The sequence below is a fragment of the Scophthalmus maximus genome, chromosome 18 (genome assembly GCF_022379125.1).
Source record: "Scophthalmus maximus strain ysfricsl-2021 chromosome 18, ASM2237912v1, whole genome shotgun sequence".
NCBI lineage: Eukaryota > Metazoa > Chordata > Actinopteri > Pleuronectiformes > Scophthalmidae > Scophthalmus > Scophthalmus maximus.
Window position 1 is genome coordinate 15,327,544 of NC_061532.1, and position 14,957 is coordinate 15,342,500.

The window sequence follows — 14,957 nt, forward strand, 5'->3', positions numbered from 1 at the left end:
TCCAGCCCTACATGGCCCTACTTTGCTCTCCCTGTGGTTTAGGGTTCTGTCCTTTTCCTCTTCCTCTCCGTTTTTCTTCTTCCATTTTTATCCCCTTGACCCCGCTGGTCTTCAGCAATGATGATGTGGCTACGCTTTGTCCAGAAATAACACAAGTCATGCAGAGGGCAAAATGATCACTCTTGCTCTTTTTATCTCTTAATTGCTGTCAAACACAATTAAGACATTAAATCGAACCTTAATGGAGCCTACACAGGTTTTCTTCCTGTTGCATCTACAATTAAACACTTTGTGGCAGGTTTATGGTTAATTCCTGCATTAGGTGGTGAGATGCAAAGACTTGCTATCAATACTTGCACAGCAACTTTTAACTCCCCTCCACAAAGCCTACAGAAGTGCACACATCAGCTGGGAAATCATGCTTTTGTTTTCACATGAAATATCACACTGGTCGACGGGTCACTTCTTACAGATCTTGAGAAACAAAACAATATATCACACACAAGTATGCGGTCTCATGTAATGCATGTTCACATGCAGCCATCTCTAATTAGTGAATGGAGCCCGTGGCTTCTCTGCGCAGAGAAAACTATGCAGAGTAATGAATATTCTATCTAGGTGAGATGGGGGGTTCACCACATTACGAGATTCAGTCCAGCAGATGTTGTGATACCTCCCTCAGCTTTCCCTCTCATGGTCATTAGCTGCCTGCTCTGTGTGTCTTGTTGCATAACATCTTGACAATTACACAACAGTCTCATTTATAGACCCAAGTTTTCCTTCAGGACACACATGAACATGCACACACAACACACACAGCATGTCACAGCTTGCCCAGAAAAAAAACAAAAGCCGACAGACACCATCTGGGGACTAATGTTCATTTTTTAATTTGCATTGCTTTTTTTGATGTCAAGTGACCTGGGTATTTCGCTTCATGGGCACAGCAGAGGCAGAACGAAAACAACGTCAGTGTTACGAGTCTTTGGGAAGCATGTGTGCTTAGTAGCAAAATGCACATAAAAGAGCATCTTCTTTTTCTAATCCCCAACAAGGCGTCTGTTTGCTCCACAGGGCCTATGCATGTGTGTGTCACCAACCCCAGCTTGTGTGTATTGGTCTGTTTTCTCACAGAGGCCCCAGTCTCCAAGTCTGGTCAAGGCTACTCCGGAGCTCCCCGCATCCAGAGGCAAGAGCAGGTCATCCACCTGTCCCCAAAGAAGGGAAGTCAGGTCTGACTTTACACTCGTCTCACACAAGTTACTTCTTCCATCAGAACTCGGAGTTTATAGTCATTCGCGAGTACATGTCTGAAAGCAGCTTGACATTGAACTGTCCTTTACCGTTTGTTTTTTTCTTCTCACTCTTCCACTTTCTCTTTGTTCTGGCAGTCGGACGGCCCTTACTCAGGTCACTCCAACAGTAACACCCTGTCCAGCACGGCTTCCAGCGGGGCGCACAGCGACAGTGATAAATGGTATGAGCTGGGAGCCGGTGGAGCCTCCAGCGGTGACCAGGGCGAGCCGGAACCCAATGGCCTGGGCGGAGGAGGTTATCTCCAGGGGGCCTCGGCCGACAGTGGCATTGACACCAGCTCTTACGGAGCACCACACCACGCCCACCCGCACTCTCATCATGGCAGCACCACCTCCCTGCTGGCTCCGAGCGGAAGCAGGGAGAGCAGGGAGCGCTCGGCCTCTCCGTGGCACAGCCCCACCGAGGGAGGCCGCAGGATGCTGGAGAGGTCTCCTGCTGCTGCCGAGTCCCCCGGCCCCCCGGGAGAACGGAGCATGGACGGGACCGGCCGAAGCCCACCCACTCACCTCCTCGTCAGAGATAGCAGCACCTTCAGTCTGAGTGATACTGGATCACACTCAAGGTCTGTTTTTGTGTACTTGGTGGGGATTTTTCAATGTATGTGTGAGAGGCAGGAGGATCTTTTCTGTGACTAATTTCAGTTTTGATGTAATTTTAGATTTAACCTCTTCCACTTATGGTAATTCGTCATCTCAGTGTTTGCATCACCTCGGCAACATGTTTCCATTTCTCATTACCCAAGTCAATATCTCTTTGCTCAAGAAGAACGCTAAATTTCCTGGAAACCATAGCACAGGAGTAATCTTAACTCCCTCTTATCTTTCCAAATTAGGCCTCAGGAAATGTGCAACACGTGTCCAACTCGTACAGTCGAGCTGGTGTCTCTTCCTGTTCATTTGCACCGTTCAGATAGAGTTACAGTTCATGGCCCGCGTGTCGCCTGTCCAGGGTTGAAGCCACATTTGTTATCTGTCACAATGGCGGAGGGGGAAGGGCTCGACCGCAGATGAAACCATGATGCAGTTTTCCATCTGTGACTCAATTATGTATGTCCTCCCTGGAAATGTCTAGTCACTAAGAATGTTTTTAATTATCTATTAAGATTTTATTAATGCTTGACCTAAGATTGAGTGATTCTCAAGGGGCAAAAAAAGTTTCCGAAGCATGTATCTGAGATCTGGGACAACCTTTAAAAAAACTAATTTCCTTCAGATGGTTTTCAAACCCAGGATTATAATAAAGCTGTGATATATCTTACACAGGGGTCAGTGTAATATATATTTGACTCTTTTATGGTTCCTTCCTTCCCATAATGAGTAACGCCTCTCTTCTTTCCCCCTGTCCGTCAGTGCCAGGCACTCAGGTCACAGCTCCCCCAGGGAGGAGTCCTCGTCCTCGACCACCTCCCCGTCATCCCAGTCGTCTGTGTCCCCTGGGCCCAAGAGCTTCTACCCACGCCAGGGAGCTCAGTCCAAGTACCTGATTGGCTGGAGGAAGCCAGGCTCCACCATCAACTCTGTCGACTTTGGAGACACACGCAAGTAAGTAAGGATGGATGAAAGAAATAAAGTAGGACATAATACAGCAGTCTTTTAACTCAACACTGGGTTTGAAGTGTGTACATTTACATAAATCATATATCTCTGCTGCAGATTTGGACAATTTTAAACACCTGAACCACGGCTTCATAAGTCCTCGGTCAAATAAACATGTGCACTTCTACAATATAAAACAATTGACTCAGAATCCCAGTAACAGTCCATTCTGCATTTTGTGAATCTTATAATGATGCATCTGTGTTGAAACTGTGTCAGAGATGATAACAGACCATAGTTATTTATAAGACTGCATCTGATCTGATCCCATTAGGAGTCTTTTTGTAGTAATAACAATATGTGCACTACTTGATCACCCTCTTGTGGCTGAAGAGAGTATTACACAAACTGAGTAAAATGCAAGAAATGTCTGCAGTCGACCAATGAAAAAAATACTTTTGGAGCTGAAGGTTTGGAGGTTTTTATTTTGATATAGGGAAAACACATAATATATATTTATGTGATGATTGCTGTTATTTAATAGTTATATTGTATATTGTGTGTGTGTGTGTGTGTGTGTGTGTGTGTGTGTGTGTGTGTGTGTGTGTGTGTGTGTGTGTGTGTGTGTGTGTGTGTGTGTGTGTGTGTGTGTGTGTGTGTGTGTGTGTGTGTGTGTGTGTGTGTGTGTGTGTGTGTGTGTGTGTGTGTGTGTGTTTGTGTTTAGGAAGTCTCCAGGAGACGGTGGAGTAGATGTTATTCCAACGCCTGCAGCCAGGCCTTCTCTTCGGGACATGCACTCGCCCCAGCCTCATGCTAAATCCACGATGGAGGAAGATGTGAAGAGGCACGGTGCCCCAGACAGCCCGCCACCGCCGCGCAGACACAAGGAAAAGGTACCTGTGCATGCACACTTGTCAATCATTAAACATGGAGGAGACATCTTCTAAAAGTTATTAGATATTTAACTGCTGCTAACAAACAGCTTTTATATTTCAGTGAACCCTCGTTGTTGAGTAAACTAATCATTGGAAGTTTATGGAGTGCAACTGTAATCTTTTAAATCTGACCAGATAGTAAAACTACACTGACTCCTCCTCATCTCTTCCCGTGCAGCACGGACAGAAATCACCACAGGGCCAGCCTCTCAGCCACCGCCGCTCGCTCCATCGCACGCTGTCAGACGAGAGCATCTATCGCGCACAGCGCCTTCCCACCCTGAGCGACTCGGTGACTGAGCCGGCACTCAGCGCCGATGTTCTGTTCAGCTGCTCCACCCTCCCGCGCTCACCCACCACCCGTGGCGTGCCCCTTCGACGGCCCTCCTATAAGCTAGGGGTCAAACTCCATGGTAAGAAACTGGGGGTTCACCCATCATCCACCACTCTGGGTATTTTGCACACACAAGTATATTTAACAGCTTGACCTCATTCATTTCACTTCCAGGAGTATGATGTGACAGTACAAGATCTGATTTGGCTAAAGATCCAGATGTGTATCTGCTGCCCCCTTTTGATTGAAAATACATGAAGGCAGATTTCCATATCTGAAGTAATCTCTGTTTACAGGTGACCTTTCGGCATCTGACACGTCACTGGTGGATTTGGTGGAGCGTCACCGTGGACCCCTACCACAGGAGCTGATGCCCCTCCCCTCTTCAGACAGGGACAGTCCGATGGAGTGGACACACTTGGTGGATGTGGCCAGCACCTTTGAGAGTGATAGAAACACACACTACGGTAATAACATTTACTAATTATTGCACACGTCTTTATTTTAACGTGGCTTAACTTCTTTTACACAATCACACATTCAACAATAAATATACTTTCCTTTATTTTCGGTAACATGTCTCTGTGGGTCTTTAAAGAAAAAAAAAATTCCTGGACCTGCTTTCACTTAAAAAAAATAAATCTTTTTCCATTTCCCTCTCTACTTCCAGTTCAGAGAAGTTATGTGTTTGGGGATTCAAACCACCGGAGCAGTGGCGCCTCCAGTCCACAACAGCCTCACATAGAGCTGCAGCCTGCTCCTATGTCTCGCCCCTCATCTAGGTAACATCTACTCTCATTAGCACCTTAAATAGAGTGTGATTACAGGCTATTTACTTTGTTTCCATCGCCTCAACAGCGAGGGTCACATCGGGCTGGAGAGGAAGGTGACCAAACTGGAGGCCATTGTGAAGATGCTCCAGGAGGATCTAAAGAAGGTTGGAGATAAAAACACAAGCACACATGCGTCCTGCAGGCACTGTACACACACACACACACACACACACACACACACACACACGCACACGCACGCACATTCCAGTTCCAGTTCATTTCCATGGGGTTGAACGAGAACATTTATCCACACATACTGGACCTTTACAGTTTGTTCTGCTAAGAGACCTATTTTCTGGCTCCCGTCTTCTATTCAAGTGCCAGTAGGGATGAAAAATGAAAGGCTTGGTTGATTTGCACACAGTGGACCAGGGAGCAGAGGGTGTATGTAAATAAAAGATTTTTTCTTCAATAGAAAATACACCGTCAGCAGTCGAGTGATGCCGCCATCGTTTGGTTCCGCTCTGCTGATTATTGTTGTTAACTGCTGACTCACTCAGTTTCACTGCAATCGCTTAAAATCACCTGGAAGGAGGCGACTAGTGTAACTTTGCTCTTGTGTTCATACAAGAATCATTGAAACATTTGTATTGAAATGATTTTCTACTGCCCTCTCTCTTCCAGTTTCTGTCCGGTGAAAAGCTTGAAAACATTCGTTGAATCCGTTAAATTGGTGCAGTAGCTCTGCCGCCTCATTTTCAGCTGCCAGGACCTGAAGCTAATGGGTCCTTTGTTGCTGCGGCACCATGTTCCTTTTTTAAAAGGTTGTTTTGAACTGCTAGTTGCAGACTTTGCAGCTTCTCTGTTAGTGAGTGTAAAATGGCTGTCTCCTGATTTATTTATTTTTCTTTTTACAATTCTGTGAAATGCTGGAAAAGATCAGAAACCTAATATCTTTCACGCTCTCACCTCCTTCATCTTCCGTTAAACCAGCAGCAATCAACTTTCAGATGATTTTTAAAGTAGCTCATCGGGGTGAATCTGACACCAAGAAAAAATCTTTCTTTTTCTTTTTTTTTAATCTTCCTTGGTATTTATGTTCATGCAGCCAACAAAGGATTTTCTTTTAAAATACTTTTTTCAGCTCAGGGAATCCTACATGAATATTAAGGAAAACAGAAATATCCTATTTTATTTATATCCTACCAAATATTGGTGCAAATTTAATGACTTTGTAATGAACGTTTTTTTCTGGTCTGCTGTATGTTTCTTGAGGGGATGTTTTAACATAAGAAAATGCTAATAAACATATTGTCAAAAAGGGGGGGGGGGGGGGGATTTACTTTGTTGCGGCCAGTTGAAATCTTATCTGATAAAATCCGCCCCCCAATCCATTAACTCTAATCTAGTTCTGTCCCTATGTCTGCAGGCATGACTTGTTAATGTAAACACCAAACAGACGGACACTATTACAGAGAGATTACTGTATTTGAAAGTATTTTTCCCTACTGTTTTACCTGCTTAATAATCTGTTTCATTCATTTTACCGTTTCTTCGTCTCCCACAGGAGCGTGAGGAGAAGTTGCGGCTCCAGACTCAGATCAAACGGCTCTGGGAGGACAACCAGAGGCTGCAGGAGGAGTCACAGACGTCTGCTGCCAAGCTCAAGAAGTTCACCGAGTGGGTCTTCAACACCATCGACATGAACTGACACACTCGGGCACGTTTTAATAACTCGCACATGCACCCACACGACTTAATACATCAGCACACACACACACACACACAAGTGTGTAAAGAAGTGGTGACTTGTTGTTTGACTCATCAAGCCGGATGCTGAATTCCTCCCTCTAATCTTCCATCGACTTCAATCTTCAGGGGATTCATTGCCAACCAGTCTCAGTTTCCACTGACCCTCTGTTAAACTTCTCAGGATGAGACCCAAGAAAAAGAAAAAAAAAAGGGTTTTAATCAGATTATGAAGGATTGACCTCTGCCCCCCCGATGGGACCATGAGAGCATGGCTGAATTGACCTTTCTCTCATCTTGCCGTGCCAAAATCATTTCTGCAAAAATAACCGACCAAGAGAAAGCAGCGCTCCTCCCTCCTTCTTTCTGAAGAAGTCCACTTTGCCTTTTCCAGTTATTCCCTCTGCCAGTGGACACAATTCTCTTTTTAAGACGACTTACAAGAGACATCTGGTCTTTTTTGTTTGTTTCCTCCTCCTTCACTTTTTCAACTACCTTGTTCAGATGGTTTTTTTGTGCCGAATCGAACCCACCACAGCACGGGGCTGCCGACCCTTCCAGGTGACCTCTGGGAGGAAGTTTCAAAGTCAAGACAGGTACACGACACATCTGCCGGCCCAGCCACTAAACCGACACACACAAGATCCATCTAAAGCCACAAGACCACTGGACACAGGAGAGGATTTAATTTCCTCTTACATGTAAATGGAGAGTAAAGAAGTTTGGCACCTGTGGGGGTTTTTTTTTTCTCGGCTCGAAGTTCAAACCTCTGAATTGACTTCGTGGCTGTTTGTCCGTCAGCCACTCAGGTGAAGGCAGGTCGAATCTGGAAAATCTGGATTTTTAAATTTTTTTCATTTCTTCTCCTCTTTGTCTGCCAGATCTGGATTACAACTAACCCAACACCTGACGGAGGAGCATATTTAATAAGCCATCGGCAGCGGTGCCATAAAACAAGACTGATATCCAGAGTGCTTTGGTCCATTCCAGTTGTTCATGTCTTAAAAGCAATAGGACGAAGTCAGGTCTTTCCCTCACAAACAGGGAGAGTTTGCTCTCGGAAGAAGATTGGATTCGGGTTGAGGTGTTTTTTTAAACGTAAAACTTGCACAAGAACCTCCATCTTTTTCATCATGCTTCGGGCAAAAAAGGAGGAGAAAAACAAAGAGGACACCACTCATCATTCCACTGACTGGAATACAGATATAATAAATGACAGAGACATTTTGGAAGGGAAAAGTGAAGGGTTTTTTTTTCTCCTTTTTTCCTCGGGTTAATTTATTTCCTTGTATTATAATTCCAATAAATAAGTTGTTCTCTTCGTACAGTACAACTGAGATCAGTGTTTAGTTCCTGAAGAAAAAAGGTCACTAGCTATATATTATTTAAATGGCTTTCGTTCTTAATTCTGGCTGAAGCCAGAGTTATGATGCTTTTTATTCTGTGTTCTGTTGTATTCTGTGGTGCCCAAGTCTGCTGTTGTGTTGCTTACAGTGCCCTCTAGTGATGACCAGTGGAAATGTCATGGTTAGTTAGTGTGCCGCCAGTCACTGTATTTTTCCAACGCCTCCTCGGCAGTGAGTCGGACATGGAGACACACACACACACACACATGGTCGCTCACACACACACAACAGGAGGAACAATTAGAAGCCAGCTTCATGAGACAATCAGAGGTTGATTTTTGATAATGGGAGCAGACGACATAACGTATGTGTGTGTTCTTAAATTCAAAGATCTACAGTTTTGCTCAGGATCAGGCTTTGTTGGGAATGAGGAGAGAGGAACTTTTTCCAAAGGAATTCAACAAAAAATGACTTTTATGGCTATAAAATTATAGCCATAATATAAATTACTCATGGTAAAGGGAGCCACAGTACTTGTGCTGTGTGTGTGTGTGTGTGTGTGTGTGTGTGTGTGTGTGTGTGTGTGTGTGTGTGTGTGTGTGTGTGTGTGTGTGTGTGTGTGTGTGTGTGTGTGTGTGTGTGTGTGTGTGTGTGTGTGTGTGTGTGTGTGTGTGTGTGTGTGTGTGTGTGTGTGTGTGTGTGTGAGAGAATGTTCATCAGTCTATCCAGTCGTGCCTACACTCATTTATTTTGGTCATTTACTCCCAGGCAGAGCAGCGATGTGCCTTTGAAACAGCACCTGGGAAATGGATAAAGGGAGGGACTCTTCTTCCTCATTCTGAAAAATGTACCTGGTAACACACACACACGCACACACAATCAAAATCATATTCACAGTTACAGACGCAGCCTCATAAATGTTTGTTTGGAGCGGCAGCTTTTCTTTTTTTCAGATGAACATCTTACTGAACACAAACAAACCTGGCATCCTGGAGATACAGGGACAAGAGTGTGTGAAGTGTACGAAAAATTGTGTGTGCGTGTTGTGCGTGTGTGCGTGCGTGCGTGCGTGTTGTGCGTGCGTGCGTGCGTGTGTGTGTGTGTGTGTGCGTGCGTGTTCAGAATACATGCAGTATATTATTCAGGCCAGTTGTAATAGGAGTGTAAAGTACAGTAAGAACTACTTACAAACACAAGCAGATTATTTCCTCATTCAGGTGTCGAACACTACAAGAGTGTCGGGTTCATTTCAGGTTACTAACATGAGCGTGCACACGGAAGCTGTTGTTCACAACGGTGGCGTGAGCCTTAATTCCCTGTCTTCTACCATCAAAGATGAAAAAAAAAAAAAAAAAAACATTCCCAGTTTTTGAAGTAAATTTGCGTCCTAAATCGATGCGGTTCAAACGCTGCAGCACGAAGCGGCGCCCGATCTGAATGTACAGAGAGAATAAACAACCCTAAAGAAAAATGTGATGTTACTATAATGTGGATTCAGCTCTGTAGTTTTTGCAGGGAGATGAGTGGAAACAAAAAGGATGTAGAGGAGTCGGTTCTGTTTTAAGAATCTCACCTGAGTCGTGGACGGTAACTGCACCAGTGGAGTCTTAATAGATTGAGCGTTTGCTTGGTGGTGATTGATTTGGTTTTAAATATTTCACAAGTTGTGATTAAGCAGTATAATACTCATCCAATAATGTGAAAAACCTCAAACATTCACAACAAGATGATTCATGCAGGCAGAAATGTGTTCCATCCGTAGATTTCTATATGTAAATCGTTTGCCATGAACACTGGTTTCCTGTCCAGATCTATGTCGATGCTTCAATGATGAGTATTAGATAATGTTTCGTATTTTTCCTGTACATTGAAAGTGCTCTAGTTTTTGTTTTTTTTGTATTTCTAATGGAGTATGGCCAAATGACAAACTGTACAGTGCAGATGTTTTAATCGCATCTTTAAAAAGTGTGTCATCTAGTTGGATACAGACGTCAACCTTAGACAAAGACGTAAACACACACACACACACACACTCCGGTCCTTATAAACTTATTTTAAAATGCAGAGAGTGTTTTTTTCTTTTTTCTTTTCTTCAGCTTTGTTTTTGTGGCTTTTTAAGAAGGACGTGGGGAAAATGTGAATGTGCAGATGTTCAGATGTTCCATTTTGTAATCTCTTGTTTTTGAGATCCTTTGCACAAGGTTTTATAAGGGATCGTGTTTTACAGGTTTTGGATGTAAGAAGGGAGCGTATTGATCCACTCCTGTGCAATCTTGTCTCGGTGTTGCTCTGTAGTTTCCTTGCCAGCGCAGGTTCCTGACGGAGGGAGAAGATAAAATTGAACCCCTCCTCTTCTTTAGGCATCGCTGATCAGACGAGAGCAGACCGGGCGTTGTTTGTCCTGTAGGGATGCAGGGTTTTCAGTCGAGCACAATTCTTTGCCAGGTCAGTGAATGCATCAGGGGGGAGGAAGGCTGCACAAAGCTCGGAGTCGCCGCCGTGTCATGATGTGTTTCATTTCCTCCTGGCGGAAGAACAAACTTTTTCAAAAGTCATGCGATCAGCTCTGACCCTAAGTAAAGCACAACATGATTTCAAGAGGAATATTTTATATATATATATATATATATATATATATATATATATATATATATATATATAAAAGAAAAAATACTGTTTACATCCCGGATCCATTGTCTTTGTAAAATGTAAAGGTATGAATAATACATTTGCAGTGATCACAGTAAGTTTCAGAAATAAATAAATGCTGTATTGATTTGTGTTGTTGTTGACTGTTGACTTCCTTCTTTTTTTTTTTTTTGGTCCTGTTTTCCTTCACCGTCTCTCTCGAGCTTCAGTCCGAGGACAGTGGATGAGCTTCAGCCTCGACCGCAGAGCTGCTGTGTGACTGTATCTTTCAGTGAGTAACTACAGAGTGAGGACACGGGGAGATGTCTGGGATTCAAACTGTGGCTTCCGCCGACTCTTGTCGATCCGTCACACTGATTCACCTGATTGCACTTCAGCTGCTCCCACAGTCACGGCCAGAAACCACCTCACCTTTGTTTTCCTTTACTCTCATAATGCAGTAGCTGGTCACCATTACTGAAAGACACGATAGGAAACAACAATGATATAACTCAACTGTAAACTGGAGCTAAATTACATAAATTGGACACAGCCCCACTGTTTTATTACAGATGGTCAGGTTGTGAGTTTAATAAATAGGTCTACTGAGTCTATAAAGTAAGTTCAGAGTGCCTAAGTGAATTATGTATTGCTGTACTAACATCCATTCAGCAACGTATTTCATCTGGAGAAATGTGCTGAAATAGACTTGAGATCCTAATCTAAATCTAAATTTGCATGGAAACTATCATAAAAATATGGGTGCTGTCTGACTCCAAACGTATTATAGGCTTGGAATAAACTATGAGAAGGTGAGTCACAGTCGAAGTTACCTTTATTAAGTTTACTTAAGTTGCTATAGTTACTACAGTCATATTGGAGATAATAGTCGTCTCGTCTAAAGGCTTTTTGATTGTCGACACAACTCATACTGTTCCTCTGTGAAGCATCAATTAATCTATGCACATATTTCTGTAGTCTAAATAATTTTACAGTCCAAGTAAAATTATCTTTTCGTTTGATTTATTGCTGTTCCTGTGCATCAACGTGTACTTTCTATCTGTCACGAGAAATAAACATCGGACTAATTTGTGCACGAAAAGCGAGTGAGCAGCTGTGAGAGCTGCAAGCGGACGTGTTGGTTCTCACCTGCTGTGGAATGACCCGTGTTTGATTCTGTCTGGTCCACCCGCAGCGACGTCCGGGGGCGGTTTGAGGCCAGCGACTGCAGCGTCGGTGCAGAGGAGGAGAAGGAGGAGGAGGTGCAGTGCGGGGGAGGCTGCGGATTAGTCATCTTTGGCACAGGTGGAAACTGTGGGGGCTGCATCACCTGGGATTCTTTTCAAGGCTTTTGCAAGAAAGAAAGAAAAGAAAATAGTGCGGAGGGGACGTAAGTGTGGTCAGGCAGAGCTAGAGCTTTTGTCTCTTCGTTAGTGAAATGTGTACCTCTGGGTTTTGAAAGAAGGTCGTCAGCCACTGCAAGATTTAGGGAGATCCATTTTTTTTTTTAAAGGTCATGTAATGTTTGAGTTGGCCGCACAGTGCACCCAGTGGCCAGTAAAAGCCCCCGCCGGAGAGATTGTCTAATGGCGATGCACGGTGTCAAGTTGAAGGGGAATCGACACCTGCATTAAACCCGTGTGACTGAAGTCATCAGCGTAGATGTTACCTAGTGTTTAACTACAAAACTGCATCATTTCTTATAGCAGCTCAAACAACTTTGACCTCTGTGCTAAAGCCCCTTTAACCCCTGTGCTTCCCCCTCAGAGAGCGCTGAGCAATCCCCCATCATGATCCCCATCTCCGTCTGAACCTACATGGTTTTAAAACGTTACACTATGTACTATGTGACGCCAAGTTCTGCCATCATCTCGCAATAATGATGAATCCTTCAAAAAATTCCTGGTTTCAAATCTGGATCTCGATCCGTCCGCCATTTAAAAAAATATATAATAATAATAATTAATTTGCATATTTAGCTTGCGGGGGGGCGATAATTAGGCTCAGATGATATTTGGGCACTTGGGGGCAGCACAACAATCTGTAAACACATCACCGCCTTATCAAGTTGATATGCTGAAAGGTTTTGTGTCGTCTCTGCAGACTCTCAGGGGCTTAATGCTCCACGACCTTCACCAGGTAGCTGCAAAAATGTGTCTGGCAGCTGCGGCATGAAATTAATTTATCTGAGCTTCATCACAAAAAAACAAGGAACAGTTGCAGGCCCAGCAAACCAAAACCAGTGAGCTAAAAGACATTCAAATGCCCTGAAGGAGTTAAAGGGACAGAATCTGTTTGCATTTCTCACACGCTAGTCTTACAGTCAATCTTAGCAAGTTTAATATAGGGATAGCGATTAGTGAAGATTTCTTGTATCCTTATAACGTGAGCGCAGTGACTTGTTCACACATGATTTCAGAAAACTTATATAGGACACTCAGTAATATTTATTTGACACATTTATATCAGGCCACAACGTCTGTTCTCTTCATAAGAACCAGAGAGCTTTCGTTTTTGAGCGCGACTGCATCTGTTTCATCTCTGCTGCCTTGTCACCAGAGAAGAAGAACGAAAACACGTCTCTGTTTTCCAGCAGCATGTGGCCATCTCTTTGACTTTCTTCTTTTTTTCCTCTCTCTCTCTCGTCTTGTGTCTTGCGTCGGCCCCTCGATGCTGTTTTATCCCACACACACACACACACACACTCACACACACACACACACTCACACACACACACACACACACACACACACACACACACACACACACACACACACTCACACTCACACTCACACTCACACACACACTCCGGCGGCCCACGCGAAGCCTCTCTGTCTCTCGTCTTATCGAGCACTCGAGACGAGAGACGGGGAGAGTGGTGGTGTTTTGTCCTTCGGAGGCAGAGCTTCATTGTTCGTCGCCGTTCGAGATGCAGACGACGAGCGTATGCTTTGTGCTTCAGAGGCGGTCTGTTGATTTACACAATGCCTGTCAGTGTACGGCTGTGTGTTTTCAGCACACACACACACACACACACACACACACACACACACACACACACACACACACACACACACACACACACACACACACACACACACACACACAACAGAGACACATCTTTGTCACCGCCATTGTTTCTCCAATTTGTCCACTTGTGACTTACAAACTCGATACAGGAATTATTTCTGATCCCTTTTTTCGGTGCACACTTGTCCGTTTTTATTTTATTAACATGTCACCAAAATTCTTTTATTTGGTATGGGAGGGGGGTTGAGGATTAAACCACCTCTTAATTTGCAGATTTAAGTCCATCCACCTGACATGCAGGCTCCCTCCCTGTGCGCTGGCATTTAGGATTAAAGTCAAGAGCATTTGGGCCATTAAATTGCAGATATTTACAAAATCTAAAAGTTTGAAGAGCACGGACATATGGAAGGAGCTCAAAGTGAACACCACTGCACCTTTGCATCGGAAGGAGCCAGTTAATGTGGTGTGGTGGATTAAGGATTCTCCTCGGATGCCTGCGGAGGTTTTCCAGGCAAGTCAGACTGGAGGGATTTCCTCGAGGCAGACCCAGAAACACTTTGTGTGTCTGCAACCACCATAACTCAGATAAGCAGCAGTTTGTCCATGATCTTGTATCTTTCCTGTACGTGTCTTCAGGCGCCGCCGGAGGCTCGGCGAGAGTCGTGTCTCTGTCGAGGTTTTGCTGATCTCACTGTTGTTGTACGAGAGACTTGGGCCGGTGCACGTGATGTATGTTTTTATTTTGTTCCAGTTTCTGCAAAGCACAACAGCACAAAAACGTCTCCGGCAGCTCAACTACATCAGCAATTACTTCTCACTTCCTCCACACCTCTAACGTACCCAGGCTGCTCTTGGCATTTAGATGTAACTCCTGTTCAACTTATAAATATGCAACGGTAGTTTTGTGCCTAAATTTAAAGGTAAACTAAAGATAAAACATATGAAAACAAAAACAGTGTGCCACACTTACAGAGTAGTGAGAATTTGAAGAAATATAAAAGGGGGAATCACCAGCACCATTATAGAATATTGTTCATCTTGTCCAATAAAGGCAAAGACAATTACAAGTCCCACATATTAAATTCCGGCATAAAAACACTAAACATTCTATTTTATAAATCTTTTTGTTCTCTGTACAGTTTTATACAGTAATACAATATTCTTTATGCAGCTTTTTGTACTCAGACAAATGCCCACTCCAGTGGCTCCTATGGTTTTAGGATGAGACTCGGGTTTAGCTCAGTGGGGGTCCCTGGTGTGTGTGTGTGTGTGTGTGTGTGTGTGTGTGTGTGTGTGTGTATATAAATACA

General features: G+C 43.9%; 1 protein-coding gene and 1 long non-coding RNA gene across 7 annotated transcripts in view; both read left to right on the plus strand.

The window, feature by feature from the left end:
* The window catches only part of sipa1l1 (signal-induced proliferation-associated 1 like 1), a 65,226-nt gene extending 54,602 nt beyond the window's left edge, over positions 1-10,624 (plus strand). For 3 of the 6 annotated variants that reach the window (XM_035616739.2, XM_035616736.2, XM_035616737.2), the window contains 10 exons: positions 1,135-1,232; positions 1,392-1,879; positions 2,667-2,858; positions 3,577-3,745; positions 3,966-4,200; positions 4,418-4,588; positions 4,792-4,903; positions 4,980-5,058; positions 6,462-6,574; positions 7,525-10,624. In XM_035616739.2, the coding sequence (XP_035472632.2) occupies positions 1,135-1,232; positions 1,392-1,879; positions 2,667-2,858; positions 3,577-3,745; positions 3,966-4,200; positions 4,418-4,588; positions 4,792-4,903; positions 4,980-5,058; positions 6,462-6,574; positions 7,525-7,570 (1,703 nt within the window). In that variant the 3' untranslated portion in view covers positions 7,571-10,624. Of the gene's footprint in view, positions 1-1,134; positions 1,233-1,391; positions 1,880-2,666; positions 2,859-3,576; positions 3,746-3,965; positions 4,201-4,417; positions 4,589-4,791; positions 4,904-4,979; positions 5,059-6,461 lie in introns of all 6 variants that reach the window. The other 3 variants (XM_035616742.2, XM_035616741.2, XR_004786231.2) reach the window with 2 other exon arrangements.
* A 99-nt stretch (positions 10,625-10,723) lies between these two features.
* The window catches only part of LOC124849592, a 6,746-nt gene continuing 2,512 nt past the window's right edge, over positions 10,724-14,957 (plus strand). The window contains exons 1-2 of the long non-coding RNA XR_007030093.1: positions 10,724-10,909; positions 11,813-12,007. This is a non-coding gene — a long non-coding RNA (uncharacterized LOC124849592). The remainder of the gene's footprint in view (positions 10,910-11,812; positions 12,008-14,957) is intronic.